The 24411-nt window shown below is 42.6% G+C and overlaps 1 protein-coding gene across 1 annotated transcript in view; it reads left to right on the top strand.

Moving 5' to 3' along the window:
• Nucleotides 1–19380, top strand: part of alg9 (ALG9 alpha-1,2-mannosyltransferase) — a 54152-nt gene extending 34772 nt beyond the window's left edge. The window contains exons 10-15 of the mRNA XM_021617332.2: nt 3881–4035; nt 4814–4943; nt 8909–9056; nt 9967–10096; nt 15407–15534; nt 18989–19380. Of these exons, the coding sequence (XP_021473007.1) occupies nt 3881–4035; nt 4814–4943; nt 8909–9056; nt 9967–10096; nt 15407–15534; nt 18989–19112 (815 nt within the window). The 3' untranslated portion in view covers nt 19113–19380. The remainder of the gene's footprint in view (nt 1–3880; nt 4036–4813; nt 4944–8908; nt 9057–9966; nt 10097–15406; nt 15535–18988) is intronic.
• Nucleotides 19381–24411: the final 5031 nt, after the last annotated feature.

Genomic DNA, 24411 nt, shown 5'->3' with positions numbered 1-24411 from the left:
CTTCAGTTGAGGGGTTCCGGATTCGAAGTAAATATAAATACTTTAGGGAAAAAAAAGCTACATTGGGTGAGGCGGGTTGCAGGAGAGTATTTAGAAGTTGAGGTTTAGCAAAATGTTTTAAAAGATAAGCGAAGAAAAATATGTAAAAAAAAAACGAAAAACGATATAAATACAAGGGACACGACACGACAACACGTCTGACTGCTACGCCATCTTGCAAATCTGAGATGACTTTCCAGAGCGGGATCCTCGGTCTAGACTGCAGTAGTTCCATTCATCACGAAAAAACACTGCTGGAGGAGGGGAAGGCGAGCTGGAGTTCTAGTCTGATTTAAGGAAAAGGAAAAACCACTCTCCGCTTCCTAGTATATTACTTGCTAATGTACAGTCTCTAGACAATAAACTTTGTGAGCTCGGAGAGATAAGAGAGACTGTAACGTAATCTGCCTCACAGAGACTTGGTTATTGGGGGAGATGCTTGATCAAGCTATGCAGTTTACGGGGTTCTTGGTACATTGCGTGGACATGGTAAATTAGTTTTGTGGGAAAAGCAAAGGCGGAGGAGTATGTTTTATGATCCCTCACACACACACAAGCCGATACCGCGCTGGCACTGAAGGAATTACATGGGACTTTGAAGAAATTGGAAACAGAATATCCAGAGGCCGCATTCATTCATCATAGCCGGGGACTTTAACAACGGACTGTTAAGAAAAATGCTACAGAATTTCCACCAACACATCTCTTGCCTCACTCGCATGAATAATACATTGGATCATTGTTATTCACCATTCTGAGAGGGATTTAAGCCCTCCTTTGGCAAATCAGACCATGTCTCCATTCTGCTCCTCCCCGCCTATAGGCAGAAATTAAAACGGGAAGCACCCGTGTTTAGGTCTGTCCAATGCTGGTCTGACCATTCGGAATCCATGCTATACAACTGTTTTGATCATGCGGACTGGGATATGTTCCGTGCAGTTTCTGGGAAAAACATTGACGAATATACTGACTCTGTCTCTCGGTTCTTCAGGAAGTGCATAGAGGATGTTGAACATACCCAAACCAAAAACCGTGTAAAGATAGCAGCATTCGCACATAACTGAAAGCACGAATCACCGCATTTAACTACAGTGAAGTGACTTGACTCTACAAGTTTGAATAAGATACTTCAAGAGAAGAGGTAAAAAAAAATTTAAAAAAACGAAAAAAGAAAGTGTGACTGTTTAAAACAGTGAACTGCTCTACATGATGTCTTCAATAAGCATTTCTATATACAACCGTATAATTTCCAAACATTTACAGAACCAGTCAGAAGTTTGGACACCTACTCATTGCAGGTTTTTTTTGTATTTGTATTTATTATGGATCCCCATTAACTGCTGCCAAGGAATTTTCCTGGGGTCCAGCAAAATTAGGGCAGTTTCTACAATTTTAAAAACATTATAATTCATTCATCGATTTCACAACACACTGTGTGCCCTCAGGCCCCTACTCCACCACTACCACATATCTATATGACTAAATCCATGTGTGTGTGTGTATGCATATGTCTGTGCCAATGTTTGTGTTGCTTCACAGTCCCCGCTGTTCCATAAGGTGTTTTTTTAATCTGTTTTTTAAATCTAATTTTACTGCTGCATCAGTTACCTGATGTGGAATGGAGTTCCATGTAGTCATGGCTCTATATAGTACTGTGCGCCTTCCATAGTCTGTTCTGGACTTGGGTACTGTGAAGAGATTTTTTAATTTTTTACTATTGTCTACATTGTAGAATAATAGTGAAGACATTAAAGCTATGAAATAACACATGGAATCATGTAGTAAACAAAAAACTGTTAAACAAATGAAAATATATTTGAGATTCTTCAAAGTAGCCTCCCTTTGCCTTGATGACAGCTTTGCAGTCTCTCAACCAGGCTCATGAGTTAGTCACCTGGAATGCATTTCAATTAACAGGTGTGCCTTGTTAAAAGTTCATTTGTGGAATTGATTTCCTTCTTAATGAGTTTGAGCCAATCAGTTGTGTTGTGACAAGGTAGTGGGGTATACAGAAGATAACCCCCTATTATCGCAAGAACAGCTCAAATAAGCAAAGAGAAACAACAGTCCATAATTTCTTTCATTTCTTTTTCACGTTTCTTCAAGTACAGTAGCAAAAACCAAGCGCTATGATGCTCTCACGAGGACCACCAGAGGAAAGTAAGACCCAGAGTTACCTCTGCTGCAGAGGATAAGTTCATTAGAGTTAACTGCATCTCAGAAATTGCAGCCCAAATAAATGCTTCACGTAGTTCAGGTAACAGACACATCTCACCATTAACTGTTCAGAGGAGACTGTGTGAATTAGGCCTTCATGGTTGAATTCCTGCAAAGAAACCACTACTAAAGGACACCAATAAGAAGAAGAGACTTGCTTGGGCAATGGACATTAGACGGGTGGAGTCCAAATTCACGACTTTTGGTTCCAACTGCCGTGTCTTTGTGAGACACAGAGTAGGTGAACGGATGATAACCGCATGTGTGTTTCCCACCTTGAAGCATGGAGGAGGAGGTGTGACGGTGTTGGTGTGCTTTGCTGGTGACACTCTCCGTGATTTATTTAGAATTCATGGAACACTTTTTATTTTTTTCACATTTTAATTAACTTCTACGTCACCAGAGGAGGAGTAGGATAAGGGTACAGCTAAAGGCTATAAGAACTGGTTGTCTAGTGCGTTAGGAACAGAGTGTAAATGGAGCAGATATCTGGGCGCGGAAGAATAGATTCAAGGCATAATGTACAGACAAGGGTATGGTAGGATGTGAGTACAGTGGAGGTAAACCTAGGCATTGAGTGACGATGAGTGGTTTTGTCTTTAGAGGCACCATTTAAGCCAGGTGAGGTCACCGCATGTGTGGGGGGTGGAACATAAGGGCTAGCTAAGGCATATTGGGCGGGGCTGGAGGCTCTACAGTGAAATAAGACAATAATCAGTCACCAAAACAACAATAGACATATTGACATTAGGGAGAGGCATGTGTAGCCGAGTTATCATAGGGTCCAGTGAGTAGCTAGGCGAGCTAGCGACATGGCGATTCAGACAGCTAGCAGGCCGGGGCTAGCAGATGGGCCACGGGGGGACGTCGCAACAGAAGAACCTGCTGAAAGCCCCGTACCACATTGGGTGAGGCGGGTTGGAGGAGAGTATGTTCAGTCTAAAAATATATCTGAAGAAAACAATATATAGACGGGACGGGACAAGACAGACGTCCGACTGCTACACCATCTTGGAAAGCTATCACTTAAACAGCATGGCTAACACAGCATTCTGGTTTGGGCTTAGTGGGACTATCATTTGGTTTTCAACAGAACAATGACCCAAAACACACTTCCAGGCTGTGTGAGGGCTATTTGACCAAGCGGGAGAGCGATGGAGTGCTGCATCAGATGACCTGGCCTCCACAATCACCAGACCTCAACCCAATTGAGTTGGACCACAGAGTGAAGGAAAAGCAGCCAACAAGTGCTCAGCATATGTGGGAACTCCTTCAACACTGTTTGAAAGCATTCCAGGTGAAGCTGGTTGCGAGAATGCCAAGAGTGTGCAAAGCTGTCATTAAGGCAAAGGGTGGCTACTTTGAAGAATAAAATATCAAATCTATTTGTATTTGTTTAACACTTTTACATTTTTGGTTACTACATGATTCCATGTGTTATTTCATAGTTCTGATGTCTTCACTATTATTCTACAATGTAGAAAATAGTAAAAAATAAAGAAAAACCCTTGAATGAGTAGGTGTGTCCAAACTTTTGGTACTGTATATTCAATAATAAATACAAATTCTTAACATTTCCAATAAATTTGTCTTTACTCTAACATTGTGTGTGTGTGTTTTACAGTGCAGAACCTGGGAAAGCCATATTGGTTGACTCTGTCTCCTATGTACCTGTGGATGCTGGTTTTCTTCACCAGACCTCATAAAGAGGAACGTTTCCTGTTCCCCATCTACCCCCTCATCTGTCTGGCAGGGGCCGTAGCACTGTCTTCACTACAGGTACACACACACACACACAGACAGACACATAGTTTGCTGTTAAAGACCATTGTCTTCCAACAAGTAGCGCCAGGATCCTGTCTGGCAAATCGTGGAGCTCATCTCTAAAAATCTAGATTTTTGTGCATCAGCCTAACACTAGTTCTTACCTTCTGAAAATCACTGCTGTCTCCAATGACTACTGTAGCTATGGGACACCGGCAGACAACTACGCAAACCAACGGATTTCTGAGAACAGTCCTAGTACTTTGATGCAGTACAAATTCATCAGGCAAACTAGCTCAATCAACCGTGCTTGATCAGCAGAGCAAACTTGTTCCAGTTAGAAGGTTACTGCTAGCTTGTTTGAATGGCCATTGCGTTAACTAGGTTGCCAGCTTGTTGATGAAGTTGTACGGCACCAAAGTTGTGGGGCCGTTCTCAGAAATCAGCATGTATCTGACTCTGACAGCTGGCACTGTGCCTCGTTACTTTGGAACATTTGGCCAACTCGATAACACAGCAGAAAGCTGTCAGCTGTGCTGCAGAACTCGGTGCACTATTCATGGCCGAACAGCTACTCTTTTGAGGATGAAAGGTGGTTCATTAGACGATGTCACCTTGGTAATGTTGTGACATTGTATTGAAGCCTACCTACTTTTCATCTATTCCCATGAGTGTTTGCGAGTTAACAGACCAATCAATGCAGACGGCCGTCGCTCTATCTGAAGTCAGACAATGGATGAAGACATACGTTTCCTGTGTATTGATCAAGTGTTTTCTGTGTTGTGTTTTGTAGAAGTGTTACCACTTCCTGTTCCAGCGGTATCGTCTAGAACACTACACGGTGTCGTCTAACTGGCTGGCTGTGGGAACACTGATCCTCTTCACTCTGCTGTCTCTGTCCAGATCAGTAGCCCTGTTCAGAGGTCCAGACACGCACCACCGACACACACACACACACACACACACACACACACACACACACACACACACACATACACACATACACACATACATACATACATACATACATACATACATACATACATACAGTAGAAGTCGGAAGTTTACATACACTTAGGTTGGAGTCATTAAAACTAGTTTTTCAACCACTCCACAAATTTCTTGTTAACAAACTATAGTTTTGGCAAGTTGTTTTGGACATCAACTTTGTGCATGACAAGTAATTTTTCCAACAATTATTTACAAACAGATTATTTAACTTATAATTCACTGTATCACAATTCCAGTGGGTAAGAAGTTTACATACACTAAGTTGACTGTGCCTTTAAACAGCTTGGAAATGGTCGATGGTCATTATGGCCAAACAGTTCAATTTTCGTTTCATCAGACCAGAGGACATTTCTCCAAAAAGTACGATCTTGGTTCCCATGTGCAGTTGCAAACCATAGTCTGGATTTTTTATGGCGGTTTTGGAGCAGCCTTTCAGGTTATGTCAATATAGGACTCGTTTTACTGTGGATATTTTACTGTGGATATAGATACTTTTGTACCTGTTTCCTCCAGCATCTTCACAATGTCCTTTGCTGTTGTTCTGGTATTGATTTGCACTTTTCGCACCAAAGTACGTTCATCTCTAGGACACCGAACGCGTCTCCTTCATGAGTGGTATTTATTTTATTTTACCTTTATTTAACTAGGCAAGTCAGTTAAGAACAAGTTCTGAATTTCAATGACGGCCTAGGAACAGTGGCTTGACTGCCTGTTCAGGTGCAGAATGACAGATTTGTACCTTGTCAGCTCTGGGATTTGAACTTGCAACCTTTCGGGTTACTAGTCCAACGCTCTAACCACTAGGCTACCCTGCCGCCGCCCCAAGCCGGTATGACGGCTGCGTGGTCCCATGGTGTTTATACTTCCATACTATTGTTTGTACAGATGAATGTGGTACCTTTAGGCGTTTGGAAATTGCTCCCAAGGATGAACCAGACTTGTCTACAAAAAAAAAAATCTGAGGTCTTGGCTGATTTCTTTTGATTTTCCCATGATGCCAAGCAAAGAGGCACTGAGTTTTGAAGGTAGGCCTTGAAATATATCCACAGGTAAACCTCCAATTGATGTCAATTAGCCTATTAGAAGCTTCTAAAGCCATGACATCATTTTCTGGAATTTTCCAAGCTGTTTAAAGGCACAGTCAACTTAGTGTATGTGAACTTCTGACCCACTGGAATTGTGATACAGTGAATTATAAGTGAAATAATCTGTCTAAACAATTGTTGGAAAAAGTACTTGTCATGCACAAAGTAGATGTCCTACAGTAACTGACTCGCCAAAACTATAGTTTGTTAACAAGAAATTTGTGGAGTGGTTGAAACACGTAGGTTGAAGTCATTAAAACGAGTTTATGTAAACTGCTGACTTTAACTGTACATAGACATACATACTTGCATAGACATACATGCAGGCATACATACATACACACACCACAGACATACACGCATGCGCACACAAAATAATGTTTTGAAAATTAAAGTATGAGGTTGTGATGGAATCTTAGTCTAGAAACGCCAACCGTGACACAGTGGACAACACATTGACTAGGGCAGGGGTCTCCACACAGTGCCTAGGGCAGGGGTCAGGGGTCTCCACACAGTGCCTAGGGCAGGGGTCAGGAGTCTCCACACAGTGACTAGTGCAGGGGTCAGGGGTCTCCACACAGTGACTAGTGCAGGGGTCTCCACACAGTGCCTAGGGCAGGGGTCAGGAGTCTCCACACAGTGCCTAGGGCAGGGGTCTCCACACAGTGACTAGGGCAGGGTTCTCCACACAGTGACTAGGGCAGGGTTCTCCACACAGTGACTAGGTCAGGGGTCCACACAGTGACTAGGGCAGGGTTCTCCACACAGTGACTAGGGCAGGGGTCTCCACAGTGCCTAGGGCAGGGGTCTCCACACAGTGCGTAGGGCAGGGGTCTCCACACAGTGACTAGGGCAGGGTTCTCCACACAGTGACTAGGGCAGGGTTCTCCACACAGTGACTAGGGCAGGGGTCTCCACACAGTGACTAGGGCAGGGGGCAGGGGTCTCCACATAGTGACTAGGTCAGGGGTCTCCACATAGTGACTAGGTCAGGGGTCTCCACACAGTGTCTAGGGCAGGGTTCAGGGGTCTCCACACAGTGACTAGGGCAGGGGTCAGGGGTCTCCACACAGTGACTAGGGCAGGGGTCTTCATTTTTTCTTCACTGCATCGCAGTGCTTGAGGCGTCACTACAGCCCCTGATTTGATCCCAGGCTGTGTCACAACCGGCCGTGACCGAGAGACCCATGAGGCGGCGCACAATTGGCCCTGTGTTGTCCCGGGTTAGGGGAGGGATTTCCTTGTTCCATCTCGCTCTAGCGACTCCTTGTGGCGGGCCGGGTGCCAGCAAGCTGACTCCGGTCGCCAGTTGGACGGTATTTCCTCCGACACAATGGTCCGGCTGGCCACAAGGGTTAAGCGAGCAGTGTATCAAGAAGCATTGCAGCGATGGGCGAGCAGGGTCGTGTTTCAGAGGATGCATGGCTCTCCCGAGTCCGTAGAGGAGTTGCAGCGATAGGGCAAGACTGTAATTGCCAATTGGATACACTAAATTATGTTAATACTTTTTGCCAAATTCTGTTTTCTCAGTTTTATTTTCTTGGTTTTTGATCTGTTTTTTTTACTCTGAATACTTAACTACAGAAACAATGAAACTGGATGTTCTGAGTCCTTGTCAATGCATAGAACACATCTGAATGTTTTTTAATTGCCTGGGAGAAAACTATGAACAGTGAATTCGGAAAGTCTTCAGACCCCTTCCCTTTTTCCAAATGTTGTTACTTTACAGCCTTATTCTAAAATTGATTAAATTGTTAGTTTTTTGTCATTAATCTACACAAAATTCCCCATGAAGACGACAAAGTAAAAAAATATTATTTTTTTTTCTTTCAAATTTATAAAAATAATAAAATCCTTATTTACGTAAGTATTCAGACCCTTTGGTATGAGACTCGAAATTCAGCTCAGGTGCATCCTGTTTCCATTGATCATCCTTGAAATGTTTCTACAATTTGGGAGGGCCAGTAGGAGGCATCTTTTCCTCTGGTCTAAAAAAATATCCCTATGCCCCAGGGCAGTGATTGGGGACATTGCCCTATGTAGGGTGCCGTCTTTCGGATGGGACGTTAAATGGGTGTCCTGACTCTGTGGTCACTAAAGATCCCATGGCACTTATCATAAGAGTATGGTTGTTAACTCCACTGTTCTGGCTAAATTCCCAATCTGGACTTCATACCATCATGGCCACCTAGTCATCCCCAGCTTCCAATTGACTCATTCATCCCCCTCCTCTCCCCTGTAACTATTCCCCAGGTCGTTGCTGTAAATGAGAATGTGTTCTCAGTCAACTTACCTGGTTAAATAAACTTGATTGTAGTCCACCTGTGGTAAATTTCATAGATTGGACATGATTTGGAAAGGCTCACATCTGTCTATATAAGGTCCCACAGTTGACAGTGCATGTCAGCAAAAATAAAGCCATGAGTTGAAGGCATTGTTCGTAGAGCTCCGAGAGGATTGTGATGACACACAGATCTGGGGAAGGGTACCAAAACATTTCTGCAGCATTGAAGTTCCCCAAGAACAAAGTGGCTTCGATCATTCTTAAAATGGAAGTTAGGGACCACCAAGACTCTTCCTAGAGCTGGCCAAACTACAAAGCTGTCATCAAGGGTGGCTATTTGAAGAATCTCAAATATAAAGTATATTTTGATTTGTTTGTCACTTTTTTGGTTACTACATGATTCCATATGTGTTATTTCAAAGTGTATGTCTTCACTATTATTCTACAATGTAGAAAATAGTCAAAATAAATGAAAAACCCTTGAAGATGTGTGTGTTTATCCTTCCAGGCTACCACGCGCCACTGGATCTGTACCCAGAGTTCCACCGTATCTCCCGGGACCCGTCTCTCCACACGGTCCCAAAGGGCCGGCCCGTCAGTGTCTGTGTTGGGAAAGAGTGGTACCGGTTCCCCTCCAGCTTTCTGCTGCCCAACAAGTCAGTCTTTCTCGCTCTCTCAGAGTGTCTCTTTGTATACCTCTTTTGTTGATACCACATACATTGTCCAGCATTTCACACATATTATCTAGATACTGACTGTTACCACTATGGCAGCTTCCCATAAGGCGTTAGGTTTCTGAGTGTCTCTGTGTGGTCTATAGCGGCTTCCCACAATAATGGGCTTTAGGTTTCTGAGTGTCTCTGTGTGGTCTATAGCAGCTTCCCACAATAATGGGCTTTAGGTTTCTGAGTGTCTCTATGTGGTCTATAGCAGCTTCCCACACGGCTTTAGGTTTCTGAGTGTCTCTGTGTGGTCTATAGCAGCTTCCCACAATAATGGGCTTTAGGTTTCTGAGTGTCTCTGTGGTCTATAGCAGCTTCCCACAATAATGGGCTTTAGGTTTCTGAGTTTCTCTGTGTGGTCTATAGCAGCATCCCACAAGGCTTTAGGTTTCTGTGTGGTCTGTAGCAGCTTCCCACAAGGCTTTAGGTTTCTGAGTGTCTCTGTGTGGTCTATAGCAGTTTCCCACAATAATGGGCTTTAGGTTTCTGAGTGTCTCTGTGGTCTATAGCAGCATCCCACAAGGCTTTAGATTTCTGAGTGTCTCTGTGTGGTCTGTAGCAGCTTCCCACAAGGCGTTAGGTTTCTGAGTGTCTCTGTGTGGTCTATAGCAGCTTCACACAAGGCTTTAGATTTCTGAGTGTCTCTGTGTGGTCTATAGCAGATTCCCACAAGGCTTTAGGTTTCTGAGTGTCTCTGTGTGGTCTATAGCAGCTTCCCACAAGGTTTTAGGTTTCTGAGTGTCTCTGTGTGGTCTATAGCAGCTTCCCACAAGGCTTTAGGTTTCTGAGTGTTCTTGATTGCATTGTGTTAGAATGCCAGTGTGTGACTCCGCCCTCTCTTCAGCTGGCAGCTGCAGTTCATCCAATCAGAGTTCAGAGGGCAGCTGCCCCAGCCGTACGCTGACGGCCCATTGGCTACTCAAACTATCCCCGCCCACATGAACGACCAGAACCTGGAGGAGCCAACAAGATACGTGAGTCTCTGACCTCTGTTGTGTGGCGGGTGTGTTGTGTGGCGGCTGTGTTGTGTGGCGGCTGTGTTGTGTGTTGGCAGAGGTGTAAAAAGTACCCAATTGTCATACTTAAGAGGTAAGATACCTTAATAGAAAATGACTCAGTAAAATACTACTTGTATTGAGTAAAGCCATCGAGTTTTAAATGTACTTAAATCAAGTCAACTTTTATTTGTCACGTACAAAGTATGGTTGGGAGATGTCAACCTTTGTAATATCGTGGTTATGTACTCAATAAAACATTGTGATATACGATGGTATAAAAATGTTTTTGTTGAAAGCCTGGGCAGAGGCAAAGTGGCTAAACTGAAGTAGAGGCAAATCTTTTCCAGTATTCCTTTGTGGTGGAGCTTCAGCATGGAACAGGTGTGTCTGTGTGGTCAACACATGATGAGGAATGGGCTGTCTAACCGTTGTAGCCTAGGTTGTGTGTCATGAGTTAGGTTATAAATCATGGGCTGGACAGAAGCAAAGTACCGTCTTCAGAACTTGGTTTGCCTCGCTTTCACCTCGAGTGGTTTCGCAAACCCCTCGAGGACCGAAGGTGGGACCCGATGGATTCGAGACAGCTGTAGTATGAGGAATGGGCAGGATTCTTAAACAGACTTACGGTTGGATGAGGGGGAGCTCCGAGGATCTGAACCCGAGGTAGAAGCCACCGGAGAGGGAGACAGAACAGAGGGCGCAGATACACTATATATACAAAAGTTTGTGGACACCACTTCAAATTAGTGGATTCGGCTATTTCAACTTAGCCATTGCTGACAGGTGTATAAAATCCAGGACACAGCCATGCAATCTCCATAGACAAACATTGACAGGAGAATGGCATTACTAAAGAGCTCATGGACATTCAACATGGCACCCTCATAGGATGCCACCTTTCTAACAAGTCAGTTCGTCAAATATATGCTCTGCTAGAGCTTCCCCAGTCAGTGCTGTTCTTGTGGAGCGGAAACGTCTAGGAGCAACAACGACTCAGCCACGTAAAAATCATCTGTCCTCGGTGCAACATTCACAACCAAGTTCCAAACTACCTCTGGAAGCAACGTCAGCACAAGAACTGTTCATTGGGAGCTTCATGAAATGGGTTTCTATTGCCGAGCAGCCGCTCACAAGCCTACGATCATGGGCAATGCCAGGCATTGGTTGGAGTGGTGTAAATCTCGCCGACATTGGACTCTGGTGCAGTGGAAACGCGTTCTCTGGAGTGATCAAATCAAAATAATTTATTTCTTACATCAGCTGATATCTCAGTGCTGGACAGAAACCCAGCCTAAAACCCCAAACAGCAAGCAATGCAGGTGTAGAAGCACGTGGCTAGGAAAAACTCCCTAGAAAGGCCAAAACCTAGGAAAAAACCTATAGAGGAACCAGGATATGAGGGGTGGCCAGTCCTCTTCTGGCTGTGTCGGGTGGAGATTATAACAGAACACGGCCAATATAACAGAACATGGCCAAGATGTTCAAAATGTTCATAAATGACCAGCATGGTCAAATAATAATAATCACAGTAGTTGTCGAGGGTGCAACAGGTCAGCACCTCAGGGGTAAATGTCAGTTGGCTTTTCATAGCCGATCATTGAGAATATCTCTACCGCTTCTGCTGTCTCTAGAGAGTTGAAAACAGCAGGTCTGGGACAGGTAGCACGTCCAGTGAACATGTCAGGGTTCCATAGCCGCATCAGAGCAGTGAATCACGCGTCATCTGGCAGTCCGACGGACGAATATGTGTTTGGCGGATGCCAGGGAAACGCTACCTGCCCCAATGCAAAGTGCCAGCTTTAAAGTTTGGTGGAGGAGGAATAATGGTCTGGTGCTGTTTTTCATGGTTCGGGCCCGTTGGTTCCAGTGAAGGGAAATCTTAATGCTACTGCATACAATGGCATGAGAGACAATTCTGTGCTTCCAACATTGTGGCAACAGTTTAAGGAAAGGCTCTTTCCTGTTTCAGCATGACAATGCCCCCATGTACTAAGCTCGGTGAGATCGGTGTTGAAGGACTTGACTGGCCTGCACAGAGCCCTGACCTCAACCCCATCGAACACCTTTGGGATGAATTGGAATGCCGACTGCGAGCCAGGTCTAATCGCCTAACATCAGCCTGACATCTCTAATGCTTCAATTTCTGTTCTACTTCTGACTTTCATGTCGCAACTCCCTGGTTGAAAATAATTTGTTATGCATTTGTGGGCTGGGCGCTGTCCTCTGATAATTGCATGGTTTGCTTTTGCCGTAAAGCCTTTTTGAAATCTGACATGGCGGCTGGATTAACAACAAGTTAAGCTTTATTTTGATTTATTACACTTGTGATTTCATAAAAGTTTAATATTTATAGTAATTTAATTTGAATTTGGCGCTCTGCAATTTCACCGGAGCGCTAAGCGTCCCACTAATCCGTAAGAAGTTAAATAAGCATGCCCCATTCAAAAAATGTAGAACTAAGAACAGATATAGCCCTTGGTTCATTCCAGACCTGACTGCCCTTGACCAGCACAAATGCATACTGCTGTGTACTGCATTAGCATCGAACAGCCCCCGAGATATGCAACTTTTTAGGGTAGTTAGGAACTAATATACACAGGCAGTTAGGAAAATAAAGGCTAGCTTTTTCAAACAGAAATTTTCATCCTGTAATACGAACTCCAAAAAGTAAATCTACGATAATCGATCATTTCAATAAGCATTTTTCTACGGGTGGCCATGCTTTCCACTTGGCTTCCCCTACCCCGGTCAACACCTCTGCACCCCCCACAGCAACTTGCCCAAGCCTCCCATATTTCTCCTTCAGCCAAATCCAGATAGCTGATGTTCTGAAAGAGCTGTAAAATCTGGACCCCTACAAATCAGCTGGGCTAGACAATCAGGACCCTCTCAAATTATCTGCCGCAGTTGTTGCAACCCCTATTACTAGCCTGTTCAACCACTCTTTCTTATCGTCTGAGATCCCTAAATATTGGAAAGCTGCCGCGGTCATCCCCCTCTTCAAAGGGGGAGACATGCTAAACCCAAACTGTTACAGACCTATATCTATCCTACCCTGCCTTTCTAAGTTATTCGAAAGCCAAGTCAACAAACAGATCACCGACCATTTTGAATCCCACCGTATCTTCTCCGATAAACAATCTGGTTTCCAAGCTGGTCATGGGTGCACCTCAATCACGCTCAAGGTCCTAAACAATATCATCTGTATATAGCCCATCCAACTACCTCATCCCCATATTGTTATTTATTTTCTTCTCCTTTGCACCCCAGTATCTCTACTTACACATTAATCTTCTGCACATCTATCACTCCAGTGTTTAATTGCTAAATTGTAATTATTTTGCCTCTATTGCCTATTTATTGCCTACCTCCCTACTCTTACTACATTTGCACACACTGTATATAGATGTTTCTGTTATTGACTGTACGTTTGTCCCATGTGTGTTTGTGTCACACTGCTTTGCTTTATCTTGACCAGGTTACAGTTGTAAATGATTACTTGTTCTCAATTAGCCTACCTGTGTCAACTCACTTGAAAACCAGGAATCAGTTACATCAACAACGCCTTTTCACATTTTGTACACAGGCCTTCTCTACACAAGGCTCAAAGCATTAACTTTTAAAACATAGAATTCTAAAATCTTTACCGGTAGTGCTGTGAAGCAAAGGTTAGCGGGTACAATACTGCTACCACTTCACAAGCAGGCGGACAGAAAATGGTATTGTTGGAAATCAGTCATAACTCCTTCAGTCAGTAGCTTAGTTATACGTTTGTAAAACTACAGTCTACAGTCTTGTAGATTTTAAAACATTTAGGAAGGTCTAAAGGAGTCCACTGAGTTAAAACAGTACTCTTATTCATTCCAATACCAAATGAATTCCCCTTAAACAAATGTCATATACTTCAAGGCTAATTTTCTAATTGTCTTCAAACTTATATCAAGACAATTTAAAAATAATAATAATAACTTTCCATCAATGTTAAATAAAACAGCAGGAAATGCTTTAAGCAGGACATCTCCATTACAAAACAATCATCAAAATAAATCACAAAAAGCAACCTAAAACAACTATAACCCACTAATTTAACCCATAAATCATTTCCCCATCGCAGTCATTACTACACCGATGGTTAATGCTAATTTTCTACATACCTTTGCCATTTATCTCAGTCAGGAACTTGGGGAAGAATGGTCACAGCACCCACACGCTTTTTGCGTTTCCTAAACTTCACTTAATCAATCCAATTCTCAGTCTGTCATCTTGTAATTGTAGATGGAAGTCCACATGCACGCCTAGTTTGTAAGATGTATATCTCCAGCTTTCAGCCTCACGTCCTTGTCCCATTAATAATCCAAAGTCCATCTCTCTCCCGGAAACTTCCACTGCCGGCCCAGTGCAGTTTCTTCTTTTCCATATAAACTCAGCAAAAAAAAGAAACGTCTCTTTTTCAGGACCCTGTCTTTCAAAGATATTCATAAAAATCCAAATAACTTCACAGATCTTCATTGTAAAGTGTTTAAACACGGTTTCCCTTGTTCAATGAACCAACATTTTTTTATGAACGTGCACCTGTGGAACGATCGTTAAGACACTAACAGCTTACAGACATGAAAACTTAGGACACTAAAAGGCCTTTCTACTGACTGAAAAACACCAAAAGAAAGATGCAAATGACAGAATATGAGTGTCATTTGTTACTAGCAAGTTATTGACTTCATGACCCTTGTATCTTAGGCTACATATGTTAATATGGGCTATTTTTAGCACTTCTGGGTTGCTTTATAGTTTTCACTGCTTTACTTGGAGGCTTGTCAGAAGTAGGTATGACAATGTTATTTATGTTTGAGCTGATAGTGCTGGGGGAGCTGCACACAGTGGTCTTCCTACTAGGACACACAACCTCATTGCTAACAGTATAACTCTGGTTCATAGGCACATGATTACTGCATACAACAGCTGTAGGATCAGTAGAGGCATTCAGGGCAGTTAAGAGGGGCACACATTAGGTTACTTACATTGTGTCTGCCAACACCCCTGGTATAATGTACATTTAATGAAGCATTATGACAACTCAGCGACACAATGGTAGGGATTATCTAAGCTGGGCTTGAATCATTGATAAATCAATCTCTCAACACAGCCTTGAAAAGCGTGGACAGAGTCCAGTAGCCAAAATGATTTGGATGGACTCCATCATTCCTGTAAAGCAGTTTCCAGAATGTGTCAAAGTTATCTGTAAAAGTGATTCCAACAGAGCTTCTGGTTGTGTTGTTGTTGTTTCAGGTGGACGTGCGTCAGTGCCATTACCTTGTGGATCTGGACCTAGAGACCTCAGCACCCAGAGAGCCGCGCTACGCTGACAACACAGACTGGAGCGTCATCGCATCGAAACCCTTCCTAAACGCTGCCAGGTACAAACAGACATTAGATATATAGATGATATATATATATTTATACACACAGTGCATTTGGAAAGTATTCAGAACCCTTCCCTTTTCCACATTTTATGTTACAGCCTTATTCTAAAATTAGGAAAATATTTTTTTCCCCTTCTCAATCAACACAATATACCCCATAATGACAAAGCGAAAACAGGTTTTTGCAAATGTTCTCAAAATAAAAACATACTTTTTTGCCCCACTGTATGTAAGTAAGGTATTTAGTCAGCCACCAATTGTGCAGGTTTTCCTACTTAAAAAGATGAGAGAGGCCTGTAACATCATAGGTACACTTCAACTATGACAGACAAACTGAGAAAAAAATCCAGAAAATCACATTGAATGATTTTTAATGAATTGATTTGCAAATTATGGTGGAAAATAAGTATTTGGTCACCTAAAAACAAGCAAAATTTCTGGCTCTCACAGACCTGTAACTTCTTCTTTAAGAGGCTCCTCTGTCCTCCACTCGTTACCTGTATTAATGGCACCTGTTTGAACTTGTTATCAGTATAAAAGACACCTGTCCACAACCTCAAACAGTCACACTCCAAACTCCACTATGGCCAAGACCAAAGAGCTGTCAAGGACACCAGAAACAAAATTGTAGACCTGCACCAGGCTGGGAAGACTGAATCTGCAATAAGTAAGCAGCTTGGTTTGAAGAAATCAACTGTGGGAGCAATTATTGGGAAATGGAAGACATACAAGACCACTGATAATCTCCCTCGATCTGGGGCTCATCCCGTGGGGTCAAAATGATCACAAGAACGGTGAGCAAAAATCACAGAACCACACGGGGGGACCTAGTGAATGACCTGCAGAGAGCTGAGACCAAAGTAACAAAGCCTACCATCAGTAACCAATACGCCGCCCAGGACTCAAATCATGCAGTGCCAGACGTGTCCCCCTGCTTAAGCCAGTACATGTCCAGGCCCGTCTGAAGTTAGCTAGAGAACTTTTGGATGATCCAGAAGAAGATTGGGAGCATGTCATATGGGAGAATGTCATATGGTCAGATTAAACCAAAATATAATTTTTTGGTAAAAACTCAACTCTTCGTGTTTGGAGGACAAAGAATGCTGAGTTGCATCCAAAGAACACCATACCTACTGGGAAGCATGGGGGTGGAAACATCATGCTTTGGGGCTGTTTTTCTGCGAAGGGACCACGACGACTGATCCGCGTAAAGGAAAGAATTAATGGGGCCATGTATCGTGAGATTGAGTGAAAACCTCCTTCCATCAGCAAGGGCATTGAAGATGAAACGTGGCTGGGTCTTTCTGTGGGGAAGTGTACCAAAACATTTCAGCAGCATTGAAGGTCCCCAAAAACACAGTGGCCTCCATCATTCTTATTTGGAAGATGTGTGGAACCACCAAGACTCTTCCTAGAGCTGGTCGCCCAGCCAAACTGAGCAATCTGGGGAGAAGGGCCTTGGTCAGGGAGGTGACCAAGAACCCGATGGTCACTCTGACAGCGCTCCAGAGTTCCTCTGTGGAGATGTAAAAACATTCCAGAAGGACAACCATCTCTGCAGAATCCACCAATCAGGCCTTTATGGTAGACTGGCTAGATGGAAGTCACTGCTCAGTAAAAAGGCAAATGACAGCTTGGAGTTTTCCAAATGGCACCAAAAATACTATCAGACCAAGAGAAACCAGATTCTCTGGTCTGATGAAACCAAGATTGAACTCATTGGCCTGAATGCCAAGTGTCACGTCTGGAGGAAACCTGGCACCATCCCTAAGGTGAAGCATGCTGGTGGCAGCATCATGCTGTGGGGATGTTTTTCAGCGACAGGATCTGGGAGACTAGTCAGGATCAAGGCAATGATGAACGGAGCAATGTACAGAGAGATCCTTGATGAAAACCTGCTCCAGACCGCGACCTCAGACTGGGGCGAAGGTTCACCTTCCAACAGGACAACGCAGGAGTGGCTTCGTGACAAGTCTCTGAATGTCCTTGAGTGGCCCAGCCAGAGCCCGGACTTGAACCCAATCGAACATCTCTAGAGTGATCTAAAAATAGCTGTGCAACGAAGTTCCCCTTCCAGGGTGGCAGAGCTTGAGAGGATCTGCAGAGAAGAATGGGAGAAACTCCACAAATACAAGTGTGCAAAGCTTTTAGCGTCATACCCCAAAAGACTTGGTCGTAATGCTTCCAAAGGTGCTTCAACAAAGTACTGAGTAAAGGGTCTGAATACTTATGTAAATGTAATATTTCAGTTTTTATTTGTAATACATTTGCAAAAAATATGTAAATGTTTTTTGATTTGTCCTTGTGGGGTATTGTGTGTAGATTGATGAGGGAAAAAACGATCTAATCCTTTTTAGAATAATCAAATCAAAATGTATTGGTCACTTAGCAGATGTTATTGCAGGGGTAGCAAAATGTTTCTAGCTCCAACAGTACAGTAACATCCAAAAATATCGCAACAGTACATATCTAAAGTAAAGGAATGCAATTAATATAAATATTTGGATGAGCAATGTCAGAGCGGCATAGACTAAAATACAGTAGAATAGAATACAGTATATACACATGAGATGAGTAGCAGTATGTAAACATTATTAAAGTGACTAGTTAGTCAATACAGTAGAATAGAATACAGTATATACAGTGCCTTGCGAAAGTATTCGGCCCCCTTGAACTTTGCGACCTTTTGCCACATTTCAGGCTTCAAACATAAAGATATAAAACTGTATTTTTTTGTGAAGAATCAACAACAAGTGGGACATTGGCTCAAATGCATGAAGAAGGAAATAATTCCACAAATTAACTTTTAACAAGGCACACCTGTAAATTGAAATGCATTCCAGGTGACTACTTCATGAAACTGGTTGAGAGAGGCTACTTTGGAGAATCTCAAATTTTAAATATATTTTTTACACATTTTTTTTTGGTTACTACATGATATTTGACATGTGTTATTTCATAGTTTTGATGTCTACACTATTATTTTACAATGTAGAATATAGTGAAAATAAAGAAATACCCTTGAATGAGTAGGTGTCAACTTTTTAATGGTTTGTTCCTTAATTTAGACACATACAATGAGAGGTTGTGTGACAGCAGTAAATATAATGGTAATGTGATATTTACTTCCTCTCGCCTCTCTCTCCTCTGTCCTCCTCTGTCCTCTCTCCTCTCTGTCTCCTCTCTCCTCTCCCTCCTCTCTCCCTCCTCCTCTGTCCTCTCTCCTCCCTCCTCTCTCTCCTCTATCCCTCTCTCCTCTCTCCCTCTGTCCTCTCCCTCCTCCTCTGTCCTCTCCCTCCTCCTCTGTCCTCTCTCTCCTCCTCTGTCCTCTCTCCTCTGTCCTCTCCCTCCTCTGTCCTCTCTCTCTTCCTGTCCTCTCTCTCCTCCTCTGTTCTCTCTCTCCTCCTCTGTTCTCTCTCTCCTCCTCTGTCCTCTCCCTTTCTCTCAGGTCTTCTCCTCTGTTCAGAGCGTTCTTCATTCCCTTCCTCTCTGAGCATCACACCACATACACACGATACGTCATCCTGAAACCACGACGACCAAAGCAGCCTCGCAAACGCAGCCACGCCTGACCTCTGATCCCTGACCCTCAGCTCTGAAGTCTGCCCTGTTCCCCCTCTACCCCACACATCTCCACTCATTCCTCTGGATGGGATGGGTGTTTTAAAAGATTTCTGACCCTTTAAGAACATAAGTCATGTGAGTGTGAAAGAGACATGTCCTGACCATCAAATGTTTGAAAGTGATGTTGACGTGTAATTAAGGTGTGTGTGTGTGTGTGTCAGAGAGCGAGTGTACGAGACTTTAATTGGAGAATAAAAACCTCTAAGTAAAAACAGACTGAGTTCAGAGTACCTTTATTTAGGGAGTACACACACTTTAATCAGTGGCAACGATAGTTCTCATTTCCTTGTTATCTATTCAAATGTTATTGTCCCGTGTACAAGGACAATGAAATGCCTTTCTTGCAAGCTCTTCCCCAACAATGCAGTAATTCATTACAGTAGTACAATCATTAAACTATAAAGTAAAATTGAATAACAGTAGTACTATAAAGAAAAAAGAAAAAAAAGTGAACAGAAGATATACAGTATCCTGAACAGTAACAACAGCAAGGAGAGGAGAAGGGGGGGGGGGGACTGGGGGAGAAAGTTGGATGATGGGAACAGGACAAGTAGAGGGGAGGGGGGGGGGTGGAGGATGGGAAGAGAAGAGGGGGGACAGGTGGAATGTGGGAGAAATGTGGAGGAGTGGAGAGAGAAAGGTGGAGGATGGGGGAGGAGGAGGAGGGACGAAAGGTGAGGGATGGGGAGGAAGAGTGGGAGAACGGGGGAGGGGTGGGGGATGGGAAGAGATGAGGGAGAAAGTTGGAGGAGGAGTGGAGGGAGAAAGGTGGAGGATGGGAAGAGGAGAGGGGGAGAAAGGTGGAGGATGGGGGGGATGAGGGAGAAGATATCATATCAGACCCAGCTATATATCATTTATAATATCAGACCCAGCTATATATCATGTATTATATCAGACCCAGCTATATATCATGTATTATATCAGACCCAGCTATATATCATATCAGTCCCAGCTATACATCTATAATATCAGACCCAGCTATATATCATCTATAATATCAGACCCAGCTATATATCATCTATAATATCAGACCCAGCTATATATCATATATAATATCAGACCCAGCTATATATCATCTATAACATCAGACCCAGCTATATAACATGTGAATGGGGGCGTGCTCGGTCCTCCGTTTCCTGTAGTCCACAATCAGCTCCTTTGTCTTGCAGATGTTGAAGGTGAGGTGGTTGTGCTGGCACCACACCACCAGTTCTCTGATTTGTCTGGTCGTGTCACTGGGCAGCTCACGGCTGGGTTTCCCTATGTAATCCGTGACAGTTTGCAAGCCCTGACACATCCGACCAGATTCAGAGCCAGTGTAGTACGATTCAATCTCAGTCTTGTATTGATGCTTTGACTATTTGAATGTTCGTTTTAGGGCATAGCGGGATTTCTTATGAAATGGTTTGTGTTCCTCTCCTTGAACGCAGCAACTAGCATTTATCTCAGGACGGATGTTGCCTGTAATCAAATCAAATTTTATTTGTCACATACACATGGTTAGCAGATGTTAATGCGAGTGTAGCGAAATGCTTGTGCTTCTAGTTCCGACAATGCAGTAATAACCAACAAGTAATCTAGCTAACAATTCCAAAACTACTACCTTATAGACACAAGTGTAAGGGGATAAAGAATATGTACATAAATATATATGAATGAGTGATGGTACAGAGCGGCATAGGCAAGATACAGTAGATAGTATTGAGTACAGTATATACATATGAGATGAGTATGTAAACAAAGTGGCATAGTTAAAGTGGCTAGTGATACATGTATTACATAAAGATGCAGTAGATGATATAGAGTACAGTATATACGTATACATATGAGATGAATAATGTAGGGTATGTAAACATTACATTAGGTAGCATTGTTTAATGCTCATTTCCCATCATTTCCCATCATTTCCCATTATTAAAGTGGCTGGAGTTGAGTCAGTGTGTTGGCAGCAGACACTCAATGTTAGTGGTGGCTGTTTAACAGTCTGATGGCCTTGAGATAGAAGCTGTTTTTCAGTCTCTCGGTCCCAGCTTTGATGCACCTGTACTGACCTCGCCTTCTGGCTTATGTACGTACCGTCACTGTGGGTGACTTCGTCGATGCACGTATTAATGAAGCTGGTGACTGATGTGGTAAACTCCTCATACCATTGGATGAATCCCAGAACATATTTCGGTCTGTGCTGGCAAAACATCCCTGTCGCTTACCATCCGCTTCCGTATTGTCACTGGTACTTCCTGTTTGAATTTTTGGTTGTACGCAGGAATCAGGAGGATAGAGTTATGGTCAGATTTGCCAAATGGAGGACGTGAGAGTTTTGTATGCGTCTCTGTGTGTGGAGTAAAGGTGGTCTAGAGTTTTTTCGCCTCATGTTGCACATGAGACATGCTGGTAGAAATTAGGTAAGATGAATTTCAGTTTTCATACATTTAAATAACAGGCCATTAGGAGAGCCGCCTCTGATTAAGTATTTTGTTGTTTGCTTATGGCCTTATACAGCTCATTGAGAGCGGACTTAGTACCAGTATCGGTTTGTGGTGGTAAATAGACAGCTACAAAAACATATAGAAGAAAACTCTCTAGGTAAATAGTATTGTCTGCAGCTTATCATGAGTTTTTCTAACTCAGGCAAGCAGAACGCCAAGACTTCCTTAGTATTAGAGATTGCGCACCAGCTGTTATTAACAAAGAGACACACACCTCCTCTCCGACGCTGACATTTCTTTATTTAACCAGGCAAGTCAGTTTAGAACAAATTGAATGATTGGGGGTTGAATGACTACTGGCTGTATGTGATCGAGTGATGTACGTTTGGAGCAATACTGTCTGTATTCAAGGCAATTGTTCTAATAACAACAGAATACAGCAAGCGACTGAAGAGAGAAGAGACAACCAATGTGCTAGTTTCAGCATCAGCGCGCATTCTGGAAAGACAGCGGGGAAGTGGAAAGGCAGTTTGCCAGGTAACTTAGCAGCACGACCCCTGACCGATAACGAAGAGGTGGGTGAGAAGCCTGATCAAAGAGATGGGGGGGTGAGAAGGTGATAAAGCACACTTCATGAGCCGTAACCGAAAAACAAGTGGCATTTGGAAAGTTTGAGGTGAGGGAACAAGTATTGTTAGCATTAAGTATCTTGCTAGCTGGATCAAATTCTCCCTTAGCTAGCCAGAGAAATGTTGAGCAACATCAACCAACTTAACTGATCAAATAATTAAGTTTATGGTGTGAAGATTAGCTGGCTAATAAAGTCAGACCGCTAACCTTAGCTCATCTGATCAGTAGCTAGCTAACGTTAGTAACCTAACCAATTCGCTATAGTATAAACTGATAACGTTGCCATTCCTCAAGTTATAATGCGTTAGTTGCTTACTGGAGCCTGGCAATATATGTGAAATGTTAACTAGTTAACCAGCTAATGTCCTGAACTACTAACAGTAATGTTTTCCCTCTACAGTATTGTTAGGAATATTATGAATAAATGACTAAACAATATTCTAATTTTAAATGGAACTGTAACTAAGTAAACGTATCCTCTGTTTTATTATATCTGATTAACAATATATATATATATATATATATATATATTTTTGTTCACCTTTATTTAACCAGGTAGGCTAGTTGAGAACAAGTTCTCATTTACAACTGTGACCTGGCCAAGATAAGGCATAGCAGTGTGAACAGACAACACAGAGTTACACATGGAATAAACAATTAACAAGTCAATAATACAGTAGAAAAAGAAAAAAATATGAGTTCATAAGAAGGGATTGTGTGACACGGACAAGGAGTAATTAAATATAACGAGCACCATTCCAAACTAGTCTGGAGAGGAGTGGGTTAAGTAAGCAGATACGGTCGTTAACCTATGGTTGAACCGACGAAACTGAGCCCTGGGTTGTTTTAGATAAGGCAGTGAGTGCATTCCTAGGTTCTCTGTTAATTAGAACTGTCAGCCAAGTGGTGATCAATAATGGTGAGGGATCAAGAGTTAATTCAGTTATGTTGTGTGACCTGTGAGTGTGTTAGTGAGTTGGAATGAACTTTTAAACTCACTTAATTCTAGGTCGGGAGGAGGGGATTCATTCTAGAAGCAATGAAATGACGTCATGTTATTGTATATAAACTGTTGCTCGTGGTAACGTGGCAGCGCGCTCCGAGAATAAATACTATTATCTATTATTGATAAGACTGGTCTCCATTTATTTTATGCAAACAAGAATCTTACAAATTCTCATAAAATAGATTAAAGGAATTCAATTAATGAAAGCATATTGGAATAACTAAATTACAGTAACAAGTATGGTTAATTTTCAGAATGAGAGAATTAGGTGAAAATGAGGCGTTGCTTGTTAAACAAGTGTAGCTGGAGCTGGGCCTAGCTAAAGCTGGATGCCGCTATAGAGGTAAAAGGAACACCACACACTTACCCTCTTTCTCACTTCTTCAATACTGTGAATAAAAAGGGGTATGCCCGGTGTTACTCTCTGCCTGAAAGAGATCAATTATGCCAACAAAGGGTCTCATGCTCTGCTGGCACATTGTAGAACACATGTCCACAGGCAGAAAGTGTACAATGTAATAATGTTCAGTGTAGCCCAAAGATAATGATTTTGTTGTGTTGAACTTGACAGTAACACTTGTGTGAGTGAGGGGGGATTATTACATTTTTTAAAGTTATTTTTTGCACACGTAGCCTTGTGTACTTGATCGATGTCTACTATAGTGGCCACTATAATAGAGCAAAAATAGAATGCCTGTTTGTTTCATTCTATTTCTACTTTAAGATGTTTTTTTTCCCAAGTGCAATATTTAGATGTGTGTGGTCACAAGCGTTCTATTATAAAGGCTGTCATGGCTAACTGCAATATTAGCGTATTGTTTTTACTCAAGACTTAGATGTGAGTTAGGTTCACATGAACCACTTTTTATTTTACACACAGAGACTGATCATGTAGATCAGGCCAAAAAGATCATTGACAACAACCACCCGAGCCACTGCCTGTTCACCCCGCTATCATCCAGAAGGCGAGGTCAGTACAGGTGCATCAAAGCAGGGACCGAGAGACTGAAAAACAGCTTCTATCTCAAGGCCATCAGACTGTTAAACAGCCAACACTAACATTGAGTAGCTGCTGCCAACATACTGACTCAACTCTATCCTCTTTAATAATGGAAAAATGTTTGTGATAAATGTATCACAAGTCACTTTAAACAATGCCACTTAATATAAATGTTTACATAC

This window comes from Oncorhynchus mykiss, chromosome 10 (genome assembly GCF_013265735.2).
Source record: "Oncorhynchus mykiss isolate Arlee chromosome 10, USDA_OmykA_1.1, whole genome shotgun sequence".
Classification (NCBI taxonomy): domain Eukaryota; kingdom Metazoa; phylum Chordata; class Actinopteri; order Salmoniformes; family Salmonidae; genus Oncorhynchus; species Oncorhynchus mykiss.
Note: the sequence above shows the minus strand (reverse complement) of the source record. Positions and strands in the feature narration are given on the sequence as shown.